This window comes from Calidris pugnax, unplaced genomic scaffold (genome assembly GCF_001431845.1).
Source record: "Calidris pugnax isolate Ruff unplaced genomic scaffold, ASM143184v1 scaffold518, whole genome shotgun sequence".
Classification (NCBI taxonomy): Eukaryota; Metazoa; Chordata; class Aves; order Charadriiformes; family Scolopacidae; genus Calidris; species Calidris pugnax.
Genome location: NW_015091362.1, coordinates 133892 through 160022, shown reverse-complemented (window position 1 = coordinate 160022; position 26131 = coordinate 133892). Strand labels below are relative to the sequence as shown.

Here is a 26131-nt window from a genome sequence, read left to right as displayed (position 1 = left end):
TGAGAGGGAGCTCTCAGAGCTGGCCGGAGGCACGTGTGAACCTGTGGCTTTGAGTGTGCATTAAATACTGATGTCCTTGCTGATGTTTGAAGCCCAGGATGGCTCCGACTCAGACAGATCCTGCTGGCCTGTCTCATCTGCCCTCACAGCCAGACTGCGGAGGCTTGTCACTGTCTACCAGCGCTGCAACCGCAAAGAACTGCCTCCCCGTACTGAGATGCTGGTGCCCGGTAACCATGGATACTGGCTGCAGGACGAGATGTTCAGGAGAGCATCCGAGATGGACTCAGTGAACAAAGAAATGCAGAAAAGGTAACGCATCAGAAGGTCCTTTCCAAACCTTATTTAGGCCAGTAGAAATCCTTGCCCCCCTGGATTTACCTAGGTAAATGCCACCGTGGTTGTCGTGTAGCCAGCTGCCCCCATGATGGAGGTGTGCGGGTCCTTGCTGGGCAGGGAACGCTGCTCTTAGCTGCGAGGGAGCCTTGTGGCTCCAGCAGCCAGCCTGGCTTGGAAGCAGTGGCCACTCTAGTTTGTGGGTAGCAGCTAGAGACACAGTGAACGGATTAAGGGGACAGCTCTTCAGAGTCAAATCCAGCATCTACTGCTCCAGGGGTTGCCCCCCAGCCCCAGCAGAGCGAGTGCTACTGAGCCATGTTGTGAGCTTGGGACATGCTGTGGATGAGGGGTGATGATGAGCGCTATTACAGCCCCTGCGCGTGGCCTTTCTGACCCTTGTGACTCTCATGCTGCTGCATTAGACTCCAGTCCATGGCCTCAGGAGCCCAGTGGCGGCATATCCAGGTTGTGGTGTGCTCCCATTTCATTTGAATCCCAGTAAGTGGAAGGATGGTGGGACTATGCTGTGCAGACATCAGGAGGGTGTGCAGCCCGGTGATGCTGCCTCCATTGTTGCAAGTCCCAGTGTGCAGCCCTGAGATTTCCTGACTGCAAGAACTCTCTGTGGTCAACGGTTCTCAATGACTTTGTGTCCTGTGAACCTGTTCCTGTTGCAGGAACCCACATAACCGCTTGATATCTCTGCTGCCCTGTGCTCTCTGTTCACAGCCTTCTTGCATAGAAGAGACTCCAGCCCACTGATCTTCCCTCTCCCCTTCCTCTGGACCTCTTCCAGTTGTACTCTCCCCTCTTCAAGGTGGAGGCGTCAGTGGTTGTGCTGTGGACATCACAGCAGCCTGCTATTTCATGCTCTTTAATTCTGTGGGCTTTTTATTTTTTTAGTCTCCTTATAGGAGTGTCCTAGGCAGTTTCCCACCAGCCTTTGAGACCTTTCAACAAACTCCTCATTGGGCTTCTTGATTTGGATCACTGATTTTTTAATTTACTTTCTTCTTGTTGTCTCCTTCTTGGAATGAACTATCACTGCAGAGGCCTCACAGCCCCTGGGAGCAGGGGTGGAAATGCTGGTATGGGTGTATTTTGGTCAGCTGGGGAGTGCCGTAGGTGCTGTCATGCTGTCAGCTCTCCCTTGAGGTGTCCTGGCTGCTTGCTGCTGCTGGCTTGGAGCTGCAATTCAGAGGAGCTGAGATTTAACATTAAGCTTTCTTCAGCCCACAGCACTCACATGTCTCTGCTGTGACCTGCTCCTCCTCTTGCCCTGTAGTTTGCACTCTGGTCTGTTCTCTGTGGCCTGTTCCTCTGTGCTCCATTTGCCCAGGGCTGTATTTGTGAGGACACTCTTCACCATCTCTGTCCTGGATCGTTCCTTTGAATGATCCCCACGAGCTGAAACCTCAAACAGTCCAAGCCAGAGTAAAAGTTGTCCTCTAACAGTGCTGTGACTGAACCCCCCCATCACCACGGCTACTTTCCTTCCAGAGTGGGGGGAGACACCCAGGAGTCCACTGGAGTCAGCAGGGTGGATGGTGTTTGGGGCCCTTACAGCAATGAACCTCAGTCCCAGTTTCCCTCTGGAAGAGGCTGGATGAAAGCTGTGTCCACAGGACCTTCCTTTCTAATTCCTGGTACAGAGAGTTGGCCGTTCCATGGAGGTGGTGAGACAACTTGATGTGGCAGGAAGGGAGTAGGTGAGATAGGTTTGTGCCTCCACAGAAGCTGCTGGCACCTGTGCCCCATCGGCAGCGCAGCCAGGAGCGGCACTTAAGTGTTTTTTCAAACAGCCAAGAGTGTTTTTTCAACAGTGAGCTCAGAGCTAGAGGACCCATGGCCTTTGCTCCTCTTCACTATGCACCATAAGGCAAAGGATCTCAGGTTGTGGTGAGGAAGCAGCACACTCTCCCCCGTGAGCTGCTCTTGGCAGCTGCCCCCAAACTGGTGGGCCAAACTAGGTAGTCCTTTCCGAGCCTCTCTGCCTGGTCCTTTGCCCATACTGGGACCAGAACATGTCTCAGTGGTGATCATGTCTCCTCTGTGCCCCACAGGTGGACCAGGAGGGAGCAGGCAGATTTCTACCGCACTGTCTCCTCCTTTGGGGTTATCTATGACCAGGAGAAAAAGATCTTTGACTGGGCCCAGTTCCGAGCGATCTCTCGACTGGAGAAGAAGACAGATGAGAGCCTGGAAAAGTATTTCTACAGCTTTGTGGCCATGTGCAAGAATGTCTGTGGTCTCCCAGTGTGGAAAGAGGACGGTGAGTGGAAATTGCATGGCCTGTGGGAGAGTAACGGTAGATCCATGTAGCCATAGGTCAGAAGTGGTCCCACTGCTCTTGTGGAGTGGGAGAGCAAGGGAGGAGTTTCAGGGACAGTTGGAGGCAGTGAAATGCTATGTAGGCTGTGAGCTTGTAGAAGCCATGTGCATTTCTGGCTGCCTTGTCACCATCATGTAGCACCTCCCCAGCACAAAGGGAAGGTAGGGCAGCCCTGTGGCCTTCTGCTCTCACAGGTCTCATGGAGCTCTCCCATGAAATCACAACCAATTCTATCCAAGAGAGCAACCTGTAGATGTGAAGGAGGAGAAGTAGAGAAGCAGCAGATCATAATCTCCTCCACACTGCAGCTGGAGGTTGTTTGGGTGATCTGTATTGCTGCTTTCTTTCCAAGCATCTCTCTGCTGGTGCTGTACAGAGTCCACGCAGCGCCCATGCTGTGGCATAGCTGACAAGAGAGCTCTGCTACAGGGTAAAGGGAGACTGAACCCACTGCTTGGAAGGCTTGGGAAGCCAGGCTGACACACAGGGCATCCCTTTTCTCAGAATGCCCTGCAGAGCCCCAGTGCATTGGCACCGTACAGGACATGGCAGATGAAAAGTTGCTATGGGGCTATTCAAGTGCAAAGCGATTTGCTTCTAATAGCAGCAGAAAAGATTTCATCTCAGACCTGTCAGGAGGTCTGGTCTCAGGCGCAGTTCCTTGGATGTCTGTGTTAACACATTAGGTAGATTTTTCTCATCAAAAGAGCTGCATAAGTTAAGGGATGCCCTTTTCTGAGAAAGGCTACAAGGGGCTTGGACCCCAAGGAGCTGCTCTGCTGGCAGGTCCAGGCAGCTCCAGGCAGCTCCAGTACTGCTGATGCTGGTGGAGCAGAGCTCAGACAAGACTCTGAAATCCTCTGCAGCCAAATGACACCCTTCATCCAGCTGCTAAAGCCAAAGGAGTTTACTCCCCTGTGTCAGTTTGGTGTCAAATGAATGGAAGGTGGTGATACTGGGAAAAGAAGCCTTAATGGTGGCTACGAGCACTCCCCCACCTCACCTGCAGCCTGAGCGAGAGTTAAAACTCATCTTGCTTATCACTGCCTCTGAGTAACTCTCATCAATCTGTGTAATAGGGCCTGGCTTTTCTGTCCCTGCTGTAGGTCCCCCAGACCCTGACATCTACGTGGAGCCCATCACGGAAGAACGTGCTGCCAGAACCCTCTACCGTATCGAGCTTCTGCGAAAGGTGCGCGAGCAGGTGCTCAAGTGTCCGCAGCTCCACGAGCGGCTCAAGCTGTGCCGGCCAAGCCTCTACCTGCCGGTGTGGTGGGAGGGCGGCAAACACGATCGGGACCTGCTGATCGGCACCGCCAAGCATGGCCTGAATCGCACTGACTACTACATCATGAATGACCCTCAGCTGTCTTTTTTAGATGCATACAGGAACTATGCCCAGCATAAAAGAACAGGGCTCCCAGGCCCAGAAACCCTGTGCTGCCTTTACCAGACTAACTCCAAACTCTACAGTTCCCCTCTGTACAGCCAGGTGGACCAAACTTGTGAATCTCTGGAGAATGAAGCCGAGGGTCAGGTCAAGTTAGAAACCGCAGACAACACTATGTCCCAGGCTGGGGGCAGCCCGCCGGATGCAAACTGTGAAAAATTCATGTCTAAAGTCCGGGACATTATTTCCAGTAACTATGATGAGAGCTCTCTGCCAGACTCACTGGTGTGCATGATGTATAATGAGAAGGCCTGCAATAGTGAGCAAAGCTCCCTTGCTCAAAGGGAGACTGAACCCACTGCTTGGAAGGCTTGGGAAGCCAGGCTGACACACAGGGCATCCCTTTTCTCAGAATGCCCTGCAGAGCCCCAGTGCATTGGCACCGTACAGGACATGGCAGATGAAAAGTTGCTATGGGGCTATTCAAGTGCAAAGCGATTTGCTTCTAATAGCAGCAGAAAAGATTTCATCTCAGACCTGTCAGGAGGTCTGGTCTCAGGCGCAGTTCCTTGGATGTCTGTGTTAACACATTAGGTAGATTTTTCTCATCAAAAGAGCTGCATAAGTTAAGGGATGCCCTTTTCTGAGAAAGGCTACAAGGGGCTTGGACCCCAAGGAGCTGCTCTGCTGGCAGGTCCAGGCAGCTCCAGGCAGCTCCAGTACTGCTGATGCTGGTGGAGCAGAGCTCAGACAAGACTCTGAAATCCTCTGCAGCCAAATGACACCCTTCATCCAGCTGCTAAAGCCAAAGGAGTTTACTCCCCTGTGTCAGTTTGGTGTCAAATGAATGGAAGGTGGTGATACTGGGAAAAGAAGCCTTAATGGTGGCTACGAGCACTCCCCCACCTCACCTGCAGCCTGAGCGAGAGTTAAAACTCATCTTGCTTATCACTGCCTCTGAGTAACTCTCATCAATCTGTGTAATAGGGCCTGGCTTTTCTGTCCCTGCTGTAGGTCCCCCAGACCCTGACATCTACGTGGAGCCCATCACGGAAGAACGTGCTGCCAGAACCCTCTACCGTATCGAGCTTCTGCGAAAGGTGCGCGAGCAGGTGCTCAAGTGTCCGCAGCTCCACGAGCGGCTCAAGCTGTGCCGGCCAAGCCTCTACCTGCCGGTGTGGTGGGAGTGCGGCAAACACGATCGGGACCTGCTGATCGGCACCGCCAAGCATGGCCTGAATCGCACTGACTACTACATCATGAATGACCCTCAGCTGTCTTTTTTAGATGCATACAGGAACTATGCCCAGCATAAAAGAACAGGGCTCCCAGGCCCAGAAACCCTGTGCTGCCTTTACCAGACTAACTCCAAACTCTACAGTTCCCCTCTGTACAGCCAGGTGGACCAAACTTGTGAATCTCTGGAGAATGAAGCCGAGGGTCAGGTCAAGTTAGAAACCGCAGACAACACTATGTCCCAGGCTGGGGGCAGCCCGCCGGATGCAAACTGTGAAACATTCATGTCTAAAGTCCGGGACATTATTTCCAGTAACTATGATGAGAGCTCTCTGCCAGACTCACTGGTGTGCATGATGTATAATGAGAAGGCCTGCAATAGTGAGCAAAGCTCCCTTGCTCGAGACAGCCCAGGTTGCACAGATGTTGGAAGCAGTGTTGCTAAACATTCTGAGGGCAAGCTGGAGGGGGATGAGGATCCATCCAGCTGTGATGCAGATGCCATGAGAGAGGCTCCCTTCCTAGAGGGTTTGCAGGTGCACTGTGACAGTCAGAATGAGGAAGCTGAGCCTTCACCTTCTACCCCCGAAAGCGACCCTCCACAGACCGTCCCAGCAGAGCTCTGTGAAGCCTTGCAGCAGAAGGGAGACTTCACCAGCCCGGCACCAGTGCCGCCTGAGCACGGTGCCATGGAAGGGGCCATAAACATGGGACTCTACAGTCCCAGTCTTCATAACTACGAAATAAAAGTTCCTCCTGAGCAGAGGTTCATCAGTCTGCTGCAGAAGAAAGGAATGGAGGCAAAGTCAGGGCCAAGTCAGAGCCACAGCGAGGAAGATGATGAGGAGGAAGAGGATGATGATAACTCTGAGGCAGCAGCAGATGTTGTGGAAGGCTTGAGTAGTCCCAGGACCAGGGCTGGTTGTGACCCCGAGCCTAATGAACTGGGGGGCGAGGAGCAGAGCTCTGGCCTCCCTACACCTGAGGACACTTGCCCAGAAGACATGAATGGAGAGAGAGAGTCCCTGGGGCTGGGGACACCCGAAGGGCTGGGGGAGCCCGGGCCAGAGGGCAGGGAGGACCATGACCTGGATGAGGAGAACACCCTGCAGCACTCACCAGGCCAGGCTCAGAGCCAGGCTTTCAGCCTGCCTGCACCTCTGCTGGGGGCCCCAGGGGCAGAGCCCCCCTGTGCTGGGAGGGAGACCTGGGGCGGAGGGGCTGAGGGGCAGGTGGGCTGCAGAGAGGCCCTGCACCCCGAGCCCCAGGGAGTGAAGCAAGAAGAGTGTGAGAGCAGAGGTGAGGAGAAAGCCGGCAGCAACCAGAGTCAAGGTACAGTTCCGAGAGCTCCTTCTGGTTGACAGTCACCTCTGTCTGGTGTGGGAGGGACCTGCTGTCCTCCTTGCAGAGCCAAAGCCTTGGGGCTGCTGAGCCCCCGGAGCTGTCTCTCCTCTGCAGGAGCTCGGGTCCTCCTAGCTGATGTGATTGGGGAACAAAGGGTTGGTGGCTGCATTTGCCAGCAGGGCTAGCCAGAATCCTCGACCCTGAGCCCCAGCAGTCTTTCTGCCATGAGCATCCCATGGAGTGCAGGATGCTGTTCCCTTCCTGGCACAGGCACTGCTTGGCAAGCAGCTCCTTCTGGAAAGGCATATGCCTCCTCACCTCTCTCGGGTATGGGGATGGCCAGGGATGGGGGACACTACAATACAAACCTCCAGACTTGTCCCAGGAGAATGCTGGCCCTTCCTGAGTGTGGCAGTGTGCCTCTGCCCATGACACTGAGCAGCGTAGGCCACCTCTGTGACCTAGGGCTGCTGCATTTCATGGTGGCTGTTTGGGGAATGGGACCCTTGTGGAGCCAGCTGGGTGCTGGAGTGGGAAGGTGTGAGGAGTGTGAGAGAGGCAGGGCAGTGATGTGCTCTGTTCTCTGTCGCATTCTCAGATGGTCCAGAGAAGTACTTGGAGGAAGAGAGCAAGAGTTCTGCTTCTGTCCTGCCCGGCGAGATCAATGACCTTCAGGATGCCCGGGCACCGACCATAGCACAGCTGCTGCAGGAGAAGACACTTTACTCCTTCTCTGAGTGGCCTAAGGTGAGTTTAAAATTAATGCTGTTTGTATTGCAAGTGTTACTGCATAGTCCTGACCAGCAGTGGCTCATACAGCCTCAGCTCTGCCTCCTCGTCCTCCCCACACAGCTCCCCACAGATGCTCTAACTGGGGTTCTCTTCCCAAGCACCTGTGCCATGGACGTGCCTGCCCCAAAGTAGTTCCCCACCGAGCTGAGGTCACCAGGGCTGAGTTTGTCTTTAATCCTGAGATGACATGCATGACTCAGTCATTCGAGTCCCAGCCTGCCACCATCCAATTCTGTTTGCAGGACCGTGTGATCATCAACCGCATTGACAACATCTGCCATGCCATCCTGAAGGGCAAGTGGCCATCCTCTAGCCAGCAGTTTGAGACACAAGGCCTGTTGATGGCTCCAGCGGTAGCCAGCAATGCGGGCAGCAGGAACAGCTTTGCTGAGTCAGAAGCCCCTGATCCCGGCTTCAATAATGAGGTGTTAATCTCTCAGGTACAAAAGGTGAGGGGGGCCCTCAGGCAGGGGCAGGCCTAGGACTCTGTGGTGAAGCGTTGCCCAGAAGTGCTCAGGGGTTTCCCAAGCGGGGCCTGGGTTTTCACTGCCTCTTGGTGCCACTTATGGTGTCTAACACATGGCATAAACCACTTGGTCCCCTCCACTGAAGGGCTCCTGGTGAGCTTCACGTGCTCTCAGCCTTCCGCCAGCCCTGCTCCCCTCCTGGGAAGGTGCCTGTTCCGTGGCAACTCCACAGCTCCTGCGGCTGTAGAGGTGCTTCCAGAGTCAGCGCTGGATCACCCAGCAGGGTCAGGGGGAAAAGGGGACACCACCTTCGCTTCCCAAATGAAAGGGTGCAGGAGAGAGCACTGACCCACCAGTCACCAGCTCGCTCTCATCTCCTCTTGCTGTTGGCCTGGGACCCAGCAGCTGGTGCAGCGCCCAGGGTTATAGCACCTTGGGACATCAAAAGTGTGCAAGGGTGCTCATGCACCATACCCTGACAGGGAAAGAGAGGTGTGATGTGCCCAGGGAAAGGGCACCTTTCAGAGCTCCTGCAGAGAGGCAGAAGAGCCTTACCATTAGCTCAGTGTTGGTTTGAAGTCAAGTTTGGCAGCACACGAGTGGCTATAACCCTCTCCGTGGCTTTAATACACACAGGAAGGTTTCCTGACCCCTGCCTTTGCAAAGGATGAGCGGAAGCACAGGAGGCCCTATGAATTCGAGATGGAGAGAGATGCCAAACAGAGGAGCTTGGAGCAACTAGCAGCAGCCCATGTTCATCCACCCATTGTGCTGAATGGCTGGCGTGACACGGCAGTGGACTTGTCCAGAGGCTCTGATGGGTCCCCAGGGAACTCCTCTCCTTTTCCCCTGAATACAAACATGCCCAAACTGGGGACCGTGAACACCCTCCAGGGCTCCCTGGGCATGGACTTGTCTGGCATCCTCCAGGCAGGATTAATCCATCCTGTCACGGGACAAATTGTAAATGGCAGCCTCCGAAGAGACGATGCTGCCATGAGGAGGAGACGGGGCAGGAGAAAAAATGTAGAAGGGATGGACCTGATCTTCTTGAAGGAGAGGCCTCTTCCAACCAGGCTGCAGGTGGGTTTGTTCCCCGCTTTCACATGGTCCCGATGGAATCAGTACAATTTGTCTCATGGTCCTGCTCTCCCCTACAAGCTCTGCTGCCCGCGGCAATGCGGGACCTCCTCCAGGACAGCTTGGCCTGTGCTGGAGCAGCCAGGAGCAGATACCTCTCCAGGAAGGGAGAGAGGTTTTCCATCTGGCTGGCAGCACTCTGCCTGGAGCGTCTGAGTCCTGCTAAGTGTTACCAAAAGGAATTGTCCCACTTCAGAGGGTGTCTAGGGCTAGAGAACATGAGGAAGGGTCCTTGGCTGCATTGGAGCTGTGGCTAAGAGCATGCTGCACCCTTTCTCCTTCTACCCTGGGATCCACTCAAAGAAGAATGGGGCTCTGGGAGCAAGACCAGTCCCTCTAGACCACTTCTAGGAGTGATCTAGGGAGGAGTTGGTGATTAGAGTGTTTCCAGGTGGGTCCAGAAGCATCTCCTAGCGCTCTCTGCCCTCCTTGCCACCAGTGCTAGGAACTGAGTGGAAGTGTAATGCAGTGGTGGGTGGTGATTTAAGGAACAGGCACTGGGAATATGTGGATTAACCTGTGTGATGGGAGTGGATTACCTGCTTTGGGAGCTTTGCTTGTCTGGGTATGTGAACATCACCATGTGCTGCTGATGGACTCTCCCTGCTCCTCCTTCCACATCAGGATGTTCAGGAAGACCAGCCACAGCCCCTCCAGAACAGTACCCTCCCTGATGGGCCGGTTGCTGCTACCTCAACTCCACAGCCAGTCCCAGCTGCCAGCAGCCAGGCAGAGAAAGCTGTCCCAAATAAGAGTCTCCTCGACTGGCTCCGTCAGCAGTCTGACTACACACTCGACGTTCCCAGCTTTGGCACAGTAAGCATGGCCTTTGGTGGCGTGTGTGTGTGTGTGTGTGTCTGCCTTGTGTGTTGCCTTTTGTATTAGGTTTTCTGTGGTTGCTCTTGAGTTCAGGGCTCCTATGAAGTGCCTCAAAATGCAGCCTTTTTCCCTGTACCGTGGCTCGTGGTGTTCATCAGGGCTGTTTGGGGGGTTCATTACACATTTGGGAAGTGGGCATGGTTCCCTGTAGACCAGTGAAACGCACTTGCTGAGCTGTGTCCTCCTGCCCCAACGTCCATTCTCCAGCTCCAGTGCATCTGTCTGCCCAATGTACAATTAGTCCAATGTCTTCCAGAAGCACCAGGAATGGGGAGAAAAATTGAATGCTCAAGGTCTGTCTGTGTTGCTCCCTTTCACCTGGAGTCATTTTAGGCAGTGCTGTTGTATTAAGTAAGGTTCCCAGGCAAGAGGAAATCTCCTTGCTATAAAAACTGGACCAAAGCAGCTGTGTTGCAGGCTGCAAAGGCTGTGGTTGTGTGGCTACGGGCGCCGTCAGAAAGTAGAGTGGCAGAGAGTGAGGTCTGTCTGATTCTTCTTGCTGTCTCATAGGTTTCACAGGTTGGTTTGCTCCAGGCTTCAGCTTATTCAGCCTGTTAGACCGTATGGTAGACAGACCGCAGGCTGTAAAACAGTAGGAAGAAATGTGGCATAAAATACTTGGTCCTGAAGGATTGTGTGCCTGAGATGGGGGATTCTCTGGAGTTTGGAGTACGGGCAAGCCATTAGTGTCTTGGAGCTTGTTAGAGATGAGACATAAGGAGCCCAGCATTTACTCAGGCAGGATGGCCCTTGCTTTACAAAGTCCAGAGACACACGCAGCTCTGTGCCCAAGGCCAGATTCCCAGGAGCACTGGAAGAAGCAGTCAGGTAGTGGAGCAGGCATGGAAGTGCCTTCCCACTCTTTTCCAATGTCCTTGCCTTCCATGGGGGCTTACTGGAGCTCTCCCAGTCTGGCCATGCCCCTGGTTAACCTCTTGCTCCCAGTGCCCTGGGCCAGCCCTGCAGGATCTCCACTGTCAAGGTTGGTGTCCTCTCTCTGTGCAGGATGGATTGAAAGCTGCTTTGGGGTCCTGCAGCAGCTCAGCTTGTTGAAGGACAGACCAATCTTAGGGTCTTTTCTTTGACTCTTGGGAATCAGGGCCTGCAGTAGTTCATTATAATGCTACCTCCCTGCAGGCATGTCGGTGGCCGGAGTCAGTGCATGCAGTGGGTGTGCAGCAGCTCAGCTGTAACTCTGTAGGTTGTGGTCTTGAAGGGCTCTGATCCCAAAGAAACATGGTACGGCAGTTCTGCAGTGGGAACAGCTGAAATAGGAGTGAAACAAAGCACAAATGGGTGGGCAAGAAGCAGGTACCTGTATCGGACTGACATGAGATAGCACACACAGACCTGTTCTCTCTTCTCTTTCTTTCCTAGTTGCAGCTAGCACGCCATTTACAGATGCGTGTATGTGAATTGGCAACAGATTATAGTTTTAGGATGGGAAGGGAATTAGAAAGGGCTGGAGTAGTCTTAAGTGAAACCCCTTTATACCTACAAAAATCCATTTTGCTGATTTGAGAGCTGGCTCTGTAGCAGAGACCAGCTTGTGCCACTCACCACTGCTCCCACCCAAGTCTGCAGGGACCCTCTGTCCCTTGGGAGCCCATCTGTGCTGCTCCTGCAAGGCTTGTAGCTGTCCAGGCTCGTTAAGCCATCTAGTCTCATTAACATTGTCTTGTTTGCACTCCAGAATTTTTCAGACAAGCCCAAGCAGAGGAGGCAACGCTGCAAGGACCCCAGCAAATTGGACATTAGCTCACTCACGGGAGAGGAGCGGGTGCCTGTGGTACATAAGGGTACTGGACGGCGGGTAAGCGAAGGCCTGGTCTGTGCTCTGCTCTTGGTGTCTTGAAATCCTTAGCAGGACCCGAGCTCACCTCGGGGGAGATTTAATCCAGAGAAGCCTATGGATGGGACAAAAATCTGGAACATGTCACTGATGTACACTATCCTGTGACACGCGTGTGCCTGAGGGGGCACAGACCTGCAAAATAAGTGTGAACTAAGGAGAGTCTGAGCGTTCACCCTTGCCAGGGTACACAGACCCCACAATGGCAAAAGGATTCAGCCTTTGGCTTTAAAGCCACCAGCAGCACAGCCCTGGCTGGTGCTACCCACTCCAGATTTGACTGTTCCCCTTGAATTTACTGCAATATGCCAAAAATTTGTATATTGCCATGCAAGTATCTTTATATCTTTTTATATATATATATATTTTATATCTTTATCTTTTACCTTACGAGGTGCAGACAGAGCATACCAATACCCATCCAAGTGCTGGGCATGGAGGAAGTGGAGGGTTTGAAGTGGAAGGTTTCTTGCTTACTGGGCAAGGAGCGTGGATTTATTTGTCTGCAGTTTAATCTCCAGTGCACTGACGTTCACCTCTCTGAGTGAGAAGGGATGTTCAGGGATACTTCCCACCGAAATTCAGTTCTTAAACACACTCAGAACTGAACTAGGTCAGAAGGTGATATGACATTAATCACATCTAAACCCAAAACTAAAGAGTGAGGCAGAAAGAAGCTGTTTCAGCCACGTCTGTGTTGTCCTCTGTAACACCACAATGGCTGTTGGAGACCTGACTGAATTGATGGGTTTGTCTGGTTTTGAGAAAGAGCTTCTATAAAAGCCAATCCCCGACGCTTGTTCGGGAGGGGGGGTGATGGGATGGCCATCAGAGGCTGAACTTGCCTTTTTTCCCTGAACTGTGTGCCTGGAGGCAGCAGGCGCACACTGAGTCCTGCCAAGATATGTAGCAAGGAAAGAGTCTCTGCCCCAGCCAAATTGCAGCCCAAAGCAAGGAGCTAGAGAAAGTGTAATCTTATTTCTTGTATTATTTTACATAACTCTTTCTGCAATAGAGGTCATCCTTCTGCTGTGTTTTATAGTTAGGGGGAGCCACGGCACCAGCATTGAAGGAATTGCCAAGGTGGCTTGATGCAAACTTGGAGTATGCTGTTGCAGCTGACTGGGCTGACATTGTTAAGCTTTCAGTAAGTTAGAGCTTTTGGAGAAATCTGTATCATGTCATCTTTTCTTTCCCCTCCCCATCCCCACAACCTTTCTCCAGTGAGGGTCTGGGAGCTGCGCGGCAGGACCATGGCTGCGATGGTGGGCGGGCAGAGCTGCGGGGTTAGCAGCACCAGCAGCGCTCGCAGGGCACAGAGGGAGGTTGGGCACATGCTGCAGCTCAGCGGCACGGCCGGGGGAAGCAGAGAAGGGGGTCAGCGCCCGGGGAAGGGGGCTCAGCAGCCCAGGGTGGCTGTCCGGAAAGCCTCGCATGCTTAGAAATAACAGGGAGAGAAACACCCTAGGAGCATCCGCCTCGGGTGCTGGATGGCAGGGAGTGGATAAAACATGTTCTAACAGGTCAAATTTTCAAAAATAACTTCAGCTGAGGCTTTTGGTTTTTGCTCCTGCAAACTCTGCCTCTGCAGCCCTGGGCCCATGAAAGGGCCCGCAGGTCATCAGGCCTGAGGGCTTAGGCGCTGGCAATGGAGGGGCAGGAGGGAGCCGAGCACTCATTCACTCTGTCAGCCACTCCCTGCCCCTGTGCGCCACAGAGCCTGCAGAGGAGGAGGAGGAGGAAGAGCACTCTGCCCTCCGGCACAGGGTGCTGCCAGATAGCCCTTCCCCACCCTGCGGGCTGACCTTATCCAGACCTTTCCCTACCCTCCCTCTCACCTGCTCCCTGGTTTTGTGGCTGCAGTGGTGTGTGTGAGGCCCTTACAGGAGGCTGGAGGGGTAATCAATTGGCTTAGAGGTTTGTACTGCTCTCCAATTTGCTTTGAATTAGGACTGGAGATCTGGCATGGTCTGTCCCGCTACCCAGGAAATGGCTGGCATCAGTGCCCCGTCTGGGCGGCAGGCAGCTCTCCTGTACCTCCATTTGCAGGGGATGATCTGTGTGGGTGGGAATAGTCTTCTGCCTGGCCACCGCCCTGGCCGCCTGCTCACGCACCCTGGTTCGGTGGCTGCATGCCCGTTAGCGTTCGCACCCCCGAGCCCCATCAGCACTTTGCTTTTGGCGAGTGCACATCCCTCCTGGCACGTGCATGCAGAGAGATGTCCGGCTGCTCGGGGCGCTCGGGCAGCGGGAGCGTGGGGTCGGCTGCCTCACAGCCCAGGCACCATCACGGTCCCGTGCAGGTGTCCCCACGTGCCAGTGGGAGCAGAGCAGCAGATTGTCCCACTCTGGGCAGTGGCTGTGCTGTGCAGCCTGCCAGAGTCATTGGATTCACGGTTCTGCACTGCAGGGGTCAGTGGGAAATGCTTTTCCTACCTAAATCTATTATTGGAAATGGTTCAAAGAGCGGCAATACTGAAACTCAAGGGAGGCACAAAGGGAAATATTTAAATGTCTGTGATGAGGATACTTAAAAATGGAGTTTTAAACTGCGCTGTGAACCCCCCTGCAGTGCTCTGTGTAACTGGACAGTCTCACCCAGTTGCAGCCACTGGGTTTTGGCTCCCTATCTGAGTGCTCACAAGAACTTTCCTGGTGTCTCATGTTCCTCAGGCAGCATGTTCACACTCTTTGTGTCATCCCGTGCAGCTTTGCTGTCCTGCAGAGCATTGAAAATTTGGCCCTTCAGATCTAAAAGACATGATTTTTCACTTGTTGCTGCAGCCATGATCAAGGCGGAGAAGGGTGCTAAGCTGACGTCTGAGATGAAGCTGCCGCGGTGCTTCTTGTGCTCTGACCAGCCGATGCTGAGGGCTCGGGTGAAAATGCAGGGTCAAAATGTGCTGCTTTTCCTCCTGGTGCATGTTGGCACTGCAGTATCATGCCAGGGCAGAGTGAGGGTGTTTTGTGCTTAGCAGCATCCCTTGGGTTGTTGTGCGTACCTCTCAAATTCCATATCATGTAGGCAAATATTTCTGTGCTGACACCATCTGGGATGCAGATGCGAGCACAGAAAAGCCAGATTTCTTGTGATGTTGTAATAACTGTCAGGTGTTTTCTGTTGTGTGTGTTTCATTTTCAGGGCTACTTACCGGAAAGCAAATTCAATCGCATCCTGACTGAGCCTGTGCTCCGAGACATGGGGCCCCGACGGAGGGGGAGAAGGCCCCGAAGCGAACTCATTAAAGGCCCCGGCGTTGTAGCAGATTCTTCTTCTGGAATGGGACCATTGTTCATGAATGGACTGATTGCTGGGATGGATCTAGTAGGACTTCAGAACATGAGAAACATGCAAGGGATCCCTCTGACTGGGCTGGTTGGGTTTCCTGCTGGATTTGCAGCAGTTCCTGCTGGCGAGGATGTCAAAAGCACCCTGAGTATGTTGCCCATGATGCTGCCAGGCATGGCTACTGTACCACAGATGTTCGGCGTTGGAGGACTCCTCAACCCCCCCATGACAACTACTTGTACTGCGACTGCTCCGACTTCGTTAACAAGCACAACGAAAAGCGGTACAGCCAACGCAGAGAAAGCTACTGAGGATAAACAGAGTAGCCAGGAGGTGAAAAAAGAAACTCTATCGGAAGAGAAGCCTGGTCCTAGTTCATTTTCTAATCAGACAGAATCCGCAATAACTACCAGTAGTCCTGTAGCTTTTAACCCATTTCTTATCCCAGGGATGTCTCCTGGACTGATCTATCCCTCGATGTTTCTTTCCCCTGGCATCGGCATGGCGCTGCCCGGCATACAGCAGGCCAGACACTCAGAGGCAGCCAACCTGGAAAGCCAGAAGCGGAAGAGAAAGAAGGCAAAGGGGGAATCGGCAAACCCAGAGCCAGAAACTGTCTCGCTGCTAGAGAAAGAAGCTGCAAACAGTCAAAACTGTACAGAGCAAACACCGTCTTTGCCAGCAGAGAAAGAGCAGGACGGAGCAGCAGAGGAGGAGCACGAAGCAGCTTGCGATACCAATTAGAACTTTGTTTCATTGAAAAGAAAAAAACACAAAAAGATTGTGGCTTGTGAGTTTCTTATCCCATAAACTCTTTGTTACTTACCCTCCCGTCCTGCTCCGCCTTCATAAACCTGTGTTTCCATGAGTAATATTATCTACCTAATTCCCTGTCAGAAAAAAAACTCTGGTGACATACTACATGTTAATAGTTGCAGGGTCTTGCCACTTTATTAGATAAACAGTGTTGTCTAGCTAGTATGGGAGGCACCGAATTCTCATTCTGTTTTTCCAGTCGTTCATCCCAGCTGACAATAGCAAATCCAGTACTTGGTCACCCCCTCCAATTGCTCACTCCTTTGAGAAGAAAAAGCAGCAAAGAACCAGGAGCAAAAGAAAAGTCTTTACCTCTTGGTCTATATGCAGACAAGGGTAATTCTGTCTACAGCGACACTGAATGAAAAAGCCTGTATTTGGGGGTAAAAAGCACACCTATAGTAAGTGCTAATGTGTATTTTTGATTTAAAGTATTTCCCTATTTTATCATGGTTACTAGAATAGTAGTATAGACAGAAGTATATAACTAATGATTGAAAATGCATATATTCATTTCTTTGAAAGGAAAAAGCATAACTGGTAGTGATATAATTTCTTTATCAACCCCCACCTCAAAGGTTTGGAGACAAACTGCAGTGAGTGAAAATATGACATAGACATTCTTTTGTATTTTTTAAAACCAAAGTTTGGTTTTATGTTAAGTGGAGTTTAGTTGCCCTTTTCTTGGTAGTTACAAAAGCTTTTCAGCTTGAGCTGGAAAGATTTTGCACATTTTGCATGACTTTTTTGGCATTACTGTACCTGTAGCTACCAGTTTCTTCATCATTCTGCTAGTCTTCAGTTCTCTATGGCGCTAGTTCTCATCTATGGCATTAGAAGTCCTGTAAAGGTTTGGGTTTTTTTCCAGCCATGAACAGGCCACACTGATTTTAAGGCTCTTATATGAACACTGAGGCTTTTTGAGTTTTTATGTTTTTCACCCCAGAAGCAACGTCCTTTCAGCAAACAAGAAAACGGCTGCAGGCCACTTTCCTGTTTGAGGAGTCCTCTGAGAGGGACCGCTGAGACTTTCAAAGCTCGAGTTTCTTCTTTTCTAGCACTAGACTGTGAAGAGATGACCTTGGCTTCTTCTTTCCATTCCGTTTGCTGTTGAACAGTATTTCCAAGTCCCACCCCTCTGGCAAATGATTTCACCATCTGCATTTTAAATGGACAGGCTGTGACGCTGCCAGCCCCCGCAGCTCTGGGTACTGAGACACCTCCACAGGCAACTCCTCTTCTTTTTCCTTCCTCTCACTCCTTTAATTTTGCGTTCACTTGGGCTTGTTCTTACTTGCAGCTCATGGTTTGAGACTTGAAATAAACCCACGGTGGTGCAGCAGTGAGGTAAAAGGCAGGCTGGTGAGGGAGTTGGGAGTGTGCTAGTCATCGGTTTCACATTTGGTTATCACAATTTACTGTATTTTTTACTTATTTTCTGTTACAGTTTTGCTAATTTATCAGATGGTCCAAATGTTTTGACGTAACTATTTCAGTTTGCATTATTTATTTATGATGCTTTTTGTCATTGTCTTTTATACATTTGGGATTATAAATTATGTACATGTTAAAATTAGCATCTCAAAGAAGTCTGTTACCCATGGTCTAAAAAGCATTTGGTTTATATTTTCACAGAATTTTTTCCCAGTTTACTGGATTGGATGATTTTTTTTTAAGTATGTAACCAATCATAATGCAACCCCTCCCCCGATAATTAAATGTGTTCTATTTAATAACATTCTTCTAGCATAGATGCTGTATCACTATCGACAGATTTCTTAGAAATGCTGCTATCTCTATTTAACTAACATTTTGTTCAGTTTTGCCTCCAGTGGAAGCAGAAAGGGTTTTTTCAGCTGTTAAATCCAAAATCAATATAATTTATTTATGTAAAAAAAAATCACGATTGATATATTTTTGAACCTTTTAAGTACTAACTTTCTTTTTATTCAGTAGGAGAACATGTACTTGCCCTAAATCCTTAAAATACAAACGCTATAAAACTTCATAAATCTTCAAAGCCTTACTGTGAATGGATACAGAAATCTCTCCAGAGTCCATTTTTTGTTACGGGATGGTTTTTCCAGGGTTACACGTGTAAGGAACAGGGTTTAAAGTGAAATTTATTTAATTAGCCAGCATGCTCTATACCTTGTTCTTCCTTATCAGACATGTATGCTACATATCTGAGTGTTTAGGCTTCTCTTTGACTGCTACTTTGTGACCCTTTTGCAACCCGATATACGCTGTGGATTATTTAGACTGTAAGGCGTAAGTGGCTTCTTCTTATTTTCCATCATATCCAAAACAAATGCCAAATTTTCACCGGTTTTCATGGCTACTCACACAAACATACATTCTTCACCAAATGTGCTAACAAAATAAACTGTCTGTGCTCTTGAACATGGATAAAAAGAAAAAGATTTAAAAGTCAGATTTTTATTTTTTTAATTTAGTGACTAGATGATGCTTATCTTTCAAACTTGGCAGAGCCTTGCTACAGATGTATATAATTTTTTTCAGCAAATATATGTGAATGTTTAATTCACCTGACTCAGTGATAAACGTTACTTGCCTTTTTCTCAGCACGAATCCGTTGAGAAGTTTTTGAACCCGGTGGACCTCTCCCTTCCATAGGGCTGCTCCTTCTGCACATGTGCGTTACTTGGGGAAGGGCTTCTCTTCCCACCGACGGAGTGACCGGGCTAAACCCCCCAGCTGTGGCCAGCAGCTCTTTCGCCCACCGGGTTAACCCGCCGTCCAGCCTGGGCTAAGCCACTGTCCTGCCTGACCAGAGCAGCCCGTGCTCCCCAGGCAGCATAAGCCTGCGGTGGGCACAAAGAGCCTCTGCGACCCACTGCACCCAAAGGGTAGGAAGAAGCCCAGAGACCAGTCGTGAGGTCCCTCCGTACCAGTTACCCTCCTTTGCATTTACACAGCACCTCCCAGCAGAAAAGGTGTCCGGTTCCTCTCACTGAGACATCAAGCGCCTCCCATCTCAGCCTTGTAAAGTGATAATAGGTGCCAAGTAAAGGCTTGTCATAAATCTCAGTGTGAGGATCTCAGGCTTTAGAAAAGTAGGTATTAATTCAGTTTTTCAGATTAATAAACAGTTGTGCAAGAAAAGCTAAATAATTTCTCCAAGGTCCAGGAAAAAAGGCACAGAGTAAACTGAGGTGCTTTGGTTTCTCCCCCCACCCCTGCGTAAAACTTTGTCTTGGCATTTTGTTGCTGTCTTTACTTGGGGGGAGAAACAGGAAAACACCGGGCAGAAGAGGCATCAGATACTGCTTAGACAGGGGCAGAGGAGGCAAAACAATGGTGTGAACTCTGAATTTCCAGTTCCTGAGTCTGCCTTTAAATTCTGGGTCTGCACACTGCAGCTTCCCACCCTGGCACCATGGGGTGCAGAGTATTTGCTGGAAGGGTCTGCAGCAGCCCGGCAGCCCTTGGTCCTTGGAGAAGCCTTTGTGCTTCAGGCCATAGCGTCAGTGGCAGCAGCAGCATCCTCCATCTCATCGAATGAGGTGTGTTGGCTGTTCACCATCTGGTGGGAAGGGAGCGGATGTAGGGGCTGCGGACGGGGTGTGGGCGGACACAGCTTCTCTTTGGGTTTTGTTCTGGAGGATGCAGGAGCCCTTTCCTGGAGCATAAGGCAGTGACATACCCTGCAGCTGCTAGTCTCTGCGCTCCTGTCCCATTTTATTGGATGGGACACAGAAAAGTATCACACATTTAGAGAGGATCTTTCATTCTCTGTATGGTCACAAAAAGGTTGTTAAGGATTTCCTCTGTGTTACTTGCCCTAAGGGCGGATGTCGCAGCTCTGGTGTCTTGACAAAGTTATAAGAAAGGATTTCGGGTCCGAGATCTCAGTTGGCAGAGGGCAATTCTTCTGGTGAAATTTGGATTGTATCAAATAAAACTTGACCTTTTCAGTGCATTTGTATTTTCCACCTTGCCAAGGAGCCCAGGATCCGCTTCAGCTCCAGGGCTGTGGAGCACGGGCTGAGTCACAGGAGACCATTAATTCTCATCACTTTTTACAACTGTAAAGTACTATCGAGCGCTTTATTGAACAGGTCAAAGCACTGTTCCTGGTCTCCGAGTGCTGTGTGCCATGTGTGCCCGCACACAGCAGCCCACGGTCACTGTCTGGAGCTGGCAGCTCCAGAAAATCAATGGTAAGAGAAATCGAGGTTATCCCTCATTTCCCTTCCCAGCAATCTGCATACCGTGCCCTTTGCAGCCCGTGTAGCCTGGGAGCATCACCCTTGGGCTCCTGCTGTGGCTTTTAGGGTGTTCATGGTTTCATGGTGCACCCAGGAGTAGGTCGATGCCAGCGGTGTGGCGCTGAGGCAGCCCCCATTCTTGGAGAATCCAGGTTTCACCTCAAAAGGCATAAAACAATGCAAGATCTCCAGCCCAGCAGAAAATCAGTCCCACTCCCCTGTATCCTCCAGTGGGATCTGAGCTGCTTCCTGGTGCCCGTTCACCAGTGGTGTGCGTGGGGATGTGATGTTACTGGTTTAGCCTGGCGTTCTGTCTCGGCTGCACCGAAAGCACCGGTTTGTGCGGGATGACGCCACCGGCCCGCGGGGAGGTCTCAGGGCGCAGCAGCGACGGGTGAGTGACCGAGGGGTGCTGGAGCCATGAGGGTGGCTGCATTTGGCTGTTCTATTTCTCACTGGGCACGTTGTAGCAAAAGGAGACATTTTACAGTAGCCTGTACCATGTAGAAAGAAAATAATTTTTTAAAGGAAAACGCCGCAGTAACTGCCTCCTCCCCCCCCGAAAAAGGGCAGCAATTTTTAACAGAGAGATGCACAAAAAGCATAGCTCAGGTCCCTCCAAGGAAGGCACAGATTTGTTCCTGAGGGAATAAATACGACTGCAGGACTCTGACTTCGTAGCCAAATTATCAGCAATTAAATGCATTTCCTGGCTTTGGGGCACCATGGGGTGCAGAGTATTTGCTGGAAGGGTCTGCAGCAGCCCGGCAGCCCTTGGTCCTTGGAGAAGCCTTTGTGCTTCAGGCCATAGCGTCAGTGGCAGCAGCAGCATCCTCCATCTCATCGAATGAGGTGTGTTGGCTGTTCACCATCTGGTGGGAAGGGAGCGGATGTAGGGGCTGCGGACGGGGTGTGGGCGGACACAGCTTCTCTTTGGGTTTTGTTCTGGAGGATGCAGGAGCCCTTTCCTGGAGCATAAGGCAGTGACATACCCTGCAGCTGCTAGTCTCTGCGCTCCTGTCCCATTTTATTGGATGGGACACAGAAAAGTATCACACATTTAGAGAGGATCTTTCATTCTCTGTATGGTCACAAAAAGGTTGTTAAGGATTTCCTCTGTGTTACTTGCCCTAAGGGCGGATGTCGCAGCTCTGGTGTCTTGACAAAGTTATAAGAAAGGATTTCGGGTCCGAGATCTCAGTTGGCAGAGGGCAATTCTTCTGGTGAAATTTGGATTGTATCAAATAAAACTTGACCTTTTCAGTGCATTTGTATTTTCCACCTTGCCAAGGAGCCCAGGATCCGCTTCAGCTCCAGGGCTGTGGAGCACGGGCTGAGTCACAGGAGACCATTAATTCTCATCACTTTTTACAACTGTAAAGTACTATCGAGCGCTTTATTGAACAGGTCAAAGCACTGTTCCTGGTCTCCGAGTGCTGTGTGCCATGTGTGCCCGCACACAGCAGCCCACGGTCACTGTCTGGAGCTGGCAGCTCCAGAAAATCAATGGTAAGAGAAATCGAGGTTATCCCTCATTTCCCTTCCCAGCAATCTGCATACCGTGCCCTTTGCAGCCCGTGTAGCCTGGGAGCATCACCCTTGGGCTCCTGCTGTGGCTTTTAGGGTGTTCATGGTTTCATGGTGCACCCAGGAGTAGGTCGATGCCAGCGGTGTGGCGCTGAGGCAGCCCCCATTCTTGGAGAATCCAGGTTTCACCTCAAAAGGCATAAAACAATGCAAGATCTCCAGCCCAGCAGAAAATCAGTCCCACTCCCCTGTATCCTCCAGTGGGATCTGAGCTGCTTCCTGGTGCCCGTTCACCAGTGGTGTGCGTGGGGATGTGATGTTACTGGTTTAGCCTGGCGTTCTGTCTCGGCTGCACCGAAAGCACCGGTTTGTGCGGGATGACGCCACCGGCCCGCGGGGAGGTCTCAGGGCGCAGCAGCGACGGGTGAGTGACCGAGGGGTGCTGGAGCCATGAGGGTGGCTGCATTTGGCTGTTCTATTTCTCACTGGGCACGTTGTAGCAAAAGGAGACATTTTACAGTAGCCTGTACCATGTAGAAAGAAAATAATTTTTTAAAGGAAAACGCCGCAGTAACTGCCTCCTCCCCCCCCGAAAAAGGGCAGCAATTTTTAACAGAGAGATGCACAAAAAGCATAGCTCAGGTCCCTCCAAGGAAGGCACAGATTTGTTCCTGAGGGAATAAATACGACTGCAGGACTCTGACTTCGTAGCCAAATTATCAGCAATTAAATGCATTTCCTGGCTTTGGACGGCAGTCCTTGCTCTTTCAGCAAATCTTTCTACAAACACAGGCTGGCGGGGCAGAGCGGCTGCGGCGGCAGGAGCTGGCGCGAAACGGGAGGCGAGAGGGTCGTTAACGCGTCCTGCGGCACGGCCGGGGTTTGACACCGTCCCCGCACCGGCGCTGCGGGCTCCGGGGCCCGCGAAGCCCTTCCCGGGGCGCAGGAGCTGTCCCTGCCCGGGACCGGCCCCGAGCGCCTTCTGCCGCCGCCCCTCCCAGGGGCACGCCCCCTCCCAGGGGCACGCCCCCTCCCAGGGGCACGCCCCCTCCCAGGGGCACGCCCCCTCCCAGGGGCACGCCCCCTCCCAGGGGCACGCCCCCTCCCAGGGGCACGCCCCCTCCCAGGGGCACGCCCCCTCCCAGGGGCACGCCCCCTCCCAGGGGCACGCCCCCTCCCAGGGGCACGCCCCCTCCCAGGGGCACGCCCCCTCCCAGGGGCACGCCCCCTCCCAGGGGCACGCCCCCTCCCAGGGGCACGCCCCCTCCCAGGGGCACGCCCCCTCCCAGGGGCACGCCCCCTCCCAGGGGCACGCCCCCTCCCAGGGGCACGCCCCCTCCCAGGGGCACGCCCCCTCCCAGGGGCACGCCCCCTCCCAGGGGCACGCCCCCTCCCAGGGGCACGCCCCCTCCCAGGGGCACGCCCCCTCCCAGGGGCACGCCCCCTCCCAGGGGCACGCCCCCTCCCAGGGGCACGCCCCCTCCCAGGGGCACGCCCCCTCCCAGGGGCACGCCCCCTCCCAGGGGCACGCCCCCTCCCAGGGGCACGCCCCCTCCCAGGGGCACGCCCCCTCCCAGGGGCACGCCCCCTCCCAGGGGCACGCCCCCTCCCAGGGGCACGCCCCCTCCCAGGGGCACGCCCCCTCCCAGGGGCACGCCCCCTCCCAGGGGCACGCCCCCTCCCAGGGGCACGCCCCCTCCCAGGGGCACGCCCCCTCCCAGGGGCACGCCCCCTCCCAGGGGCACGCCCCCTCCCAGGGGCACGCCCCCTCCCAGGGGCACGCCCCCTCCCAGGGGCACGCCCCCTCCCAGGGGCACGCCCCCTCCCAGGGGCACGCCCCCTCCCAGGGGCACGCCCCCTCCCAGGGGCACGCCCCCTCCCAGGGGCACGCCCCCTCCCAGGGGCACGCCCCCTCCCAGGGGCACGCCCCCTCCCAGGGGCACGCCCCCCGCGCGCGGCGGAAGGCGTCCTTCCCTTCCCTTCCGGCGGCGTTTTGGCGCGCGGGGCTGGGTCGGGGGGCGCCCGCCATGTCCCGCTCGGAGCTGCCGCCCGCCGAGCCGGGCGCCGCCATCGAGCGGCTCTGCCAGGAGCTCAACCTGGATGCGGCCAGCGCTGCCGAGGCGCTGCGCGACTTCACGGCGCTCCGGGGCACCTACAGCCTGGAGGTGAGCGGGGCGGGCGGGGCGGTGGCGGCCGTTCGGCCCTGTCAGGGGCGGAGCGGGGCGAGGGTTCGCCCGCACCCGCGGTGTCCCCCGCCCGCAGCCGGCGCTGCCCCTGGCTCTAGGCGAGTGTACGTGCGGATGTATCGAGCCAGGCGGGGCGGTGCCCCCCGCGCCGCTGACCGTCCCTCCGTCCGCAGGGCGAGGCGCTGCACTGGCTGGCCTGCGCCCTCTATGTCGCCTGCCGCAAGAGCCTGGTGCCCACCGTGGGGAGCGGCCTGATGGAGGGGAACGGCGTGTCGCTGACCAGGATCCTGCGCTCCGCCAGGCTCAGGTGAGCTGCTCGTTGCTGGGGCTCAGCGGCCGCCCGGTCCCTGCTCCCCTCGGGCCGCGAGTTCGGGTCCCGCTCCTGTTCTCGTGGCTCCGAGCGCCGCAAAACGCGTGTCCCGAGGTAACACTGCAAAAGCAATAAATCCTCTTGTTAAAAATGGAAATCAGATGCAAATACGTAATTTTGAACGTCAGGCCTTTGAAAAGCTACCCACATCAGACCAGAATTGTTCTGCCCACGCTGCTCGCTCCCTTTCCTTTTTGTGGTCAATTGAAACACAAACAAGGCCCCTGGGTGTTCCCTCAGCGCTCCAGGAATGGCTCGTGCCTGGTTCGGGCCAGGTCTCCTGGCACACTGCTGAGGGCGATGCCCCGCGGCGCCCTGGGAACCCAGAGCTGTGCCCTCCTGTCAGGGTTGAGGTACCAGGGGGGCTCTGCCTGCCAGCTCCGCTTTCCGCCATCGCCCTGACCCGAGGTGACACAACTGGAGATGCTGCTCCTTCCACCCAGGGACTTGTGCTCTGCTCTTGGCTGAGCTGCCAGGGCTGGGGTTGCCAACACCTACAGTTAACGGGGAGGTTGTGTAGGGAACTCCTGTTTGCGGTTTTGTTGCTTCTCCTGCCTCCACCTTGACACCCGCAGAGCTGTGCGAGCTCTTTCCTTTCTGCCTGTGCCTTAAAGAGTCAAGGAGAAAAAACAAAGTGATAAAAAGCGAAAAGCTTAAATACAGTCCAAGAGTCTATCAGAATAAATGGTAAACCTATGTAGTAATCAAGTTAGTCATTAAGGAGTAAATACATTCCATTTTAGCATTTGAAAAGCTTCAGAATAAAGGAAGTTAGTTAAAGCTCAAAATAAAGCCAACTTTTCTTTTTTCTTTTAAGTTTAATTCAGTTTTTTAGCAAAATGAAGAAGTGGATGGACATGTCAAATCTACCACAGGAATTCCGAGAACGAGTGGAGAGACTGGAGAGAAATTTTGAAGTGTCAACTGTGATTTTCAAAAAGTTTGAACCGATATTTTTGGATATATTTCAAAACCCTTATGAAGAAACGTTGAAACCCCAGCGAAGCAGGAAACAGAGGTATTTTTGAGATTTAATGGGACTTTTCTCTGGAAAGGGCTGTACCCAATAGTGATTTAGGAAAATTAAGATCATTATTTGTGCTTTAAAAAGTGATGTAAAGTTCCAGGGGGATAGGGCCTCTCTGTGGCCTTGATTCTGAAAAGCAGTGAATACTGAGACATCCCTGATCTTGATGGGGTTCATGTCAGCAGGGCTTTGCACCTCCTGGCTGTTTGTGCAGGTCACTGTAAGGTGCAGGAACTGGTCCCTAGGGAGAGGTTCAGTGAGACAGATTCACTTGAGATACAGCAAGACTGACATTTAAAACATTCAGCAGAAATAACTGAAGTAGCATGGGGAAATTTTGTCTTGGCAAAGTGATGTCAGAGGTAGTTGGTATCATGACATAATCCTTCCGCTCAGAGCAGCATTACATCCGCAGTGGCCTCCACATTTCTAGATTTGTAGTGTGATTGCCAGATGAGTGGTAATAGCAGATAGAAAAAGTTACAGCTGATGCACTCATTTTTGAGACAGACTAGAAACTGGTGGTGTCGCCTTCCAGGTATGCACAGAACTTCTGCCTTAATTAAAGGAGCTTGTCCGTATTCCTTGCCGACTGTGCAGCCATCTCTGTGGCAGCTTTTAGTGAGAGTGTAACCTTAATGATGAGGGAGCCGAGCTGGGTCTGTGTGAGGTGTTTTTGCCAGCTCTCCTGTGTCCTTGGGATGTGAGAGGGGAGAATTGTTCTGGTAAAAGCTCCAGCGTAGCTGCACGTCTGCAGATAGAAAGGAGAATTCTGCTGCTACAGCCCTGCATGTAGGGAAGGTTCCTTTGTGGGCATCACTGTGTGTTGGGAGAAATTTTGTCAGTATGTTCTGTTAATGTTCCTTCATTGGAGCAGCAGTCATTAGTATAACCACAGCTTTAACTTCCCTGT

The 26131-nt window shown here is 52.8% G+C and overlaps 2 protein-coding genes across 2 annotated transcripts in view; both read left to right on the top strand.

The window, feature by feature from the left end:
• The window catches only part of CHD6 (chromodomain helicase DNA binding protein 6), an 82275-nt gene extending 63846 nt beyond the window's left edge, over positions 1-18429 (top strand). Inside the window, exons 29-37 of the mRNA XM_014961168.1 lie at positions 93-312; positions 2403-2611; positions 5076-6629; positions 7240-7388; positions 7676-7882; positions 8537-8983; positions 9665-9856; positions 11613-11732; positions 14914-18429. Coding sequence (XP_014816654.1) covers positions 93-312; positions 2403-2611; positions 5076-6629; positions 7240-7388; positions 7676-7882; positions 8537-8983; positions 9665-9856; positions 11613-11732; positions 14914-15804 — 3989 coding nt within the window. The 3' untranslated portion in view covers positions 15805-18429. The remainder of the gene's footprint in view (positions 1-92; positions 313-2402; positions 2612-5075; positions 6630-7239; positions 7389-7675; positions 7883-8536; positions 8984-9664; positions 9857-11612; positions 11733-14913) is intronic.
• A 5212-nt stretch (positions 18430-23641) lies between these two features.
• The window catches only part of LOC106899370 (retinoblastoma-like protein 1), a 36418-nt gene continuing 33928 nt past the window's right edge, over positions 23642-26131 (top strand). The window contains exons 1-3 of the mRNA XM_014961155.1: positions 23642-23800; positions 23995-24128; positions 25009-25209. Coding sequence (XP_014816641.1) covers positions 23663-23800; positions 23995-24128; positions 25009-25209 — 473 coding nt within the window. The 5' untranslated portion in view covers positions 23642-23662. The remainder of the gene's footprint in view (positions 23801-23994; positions 24129-25008; positions 25210-26131) is intronic.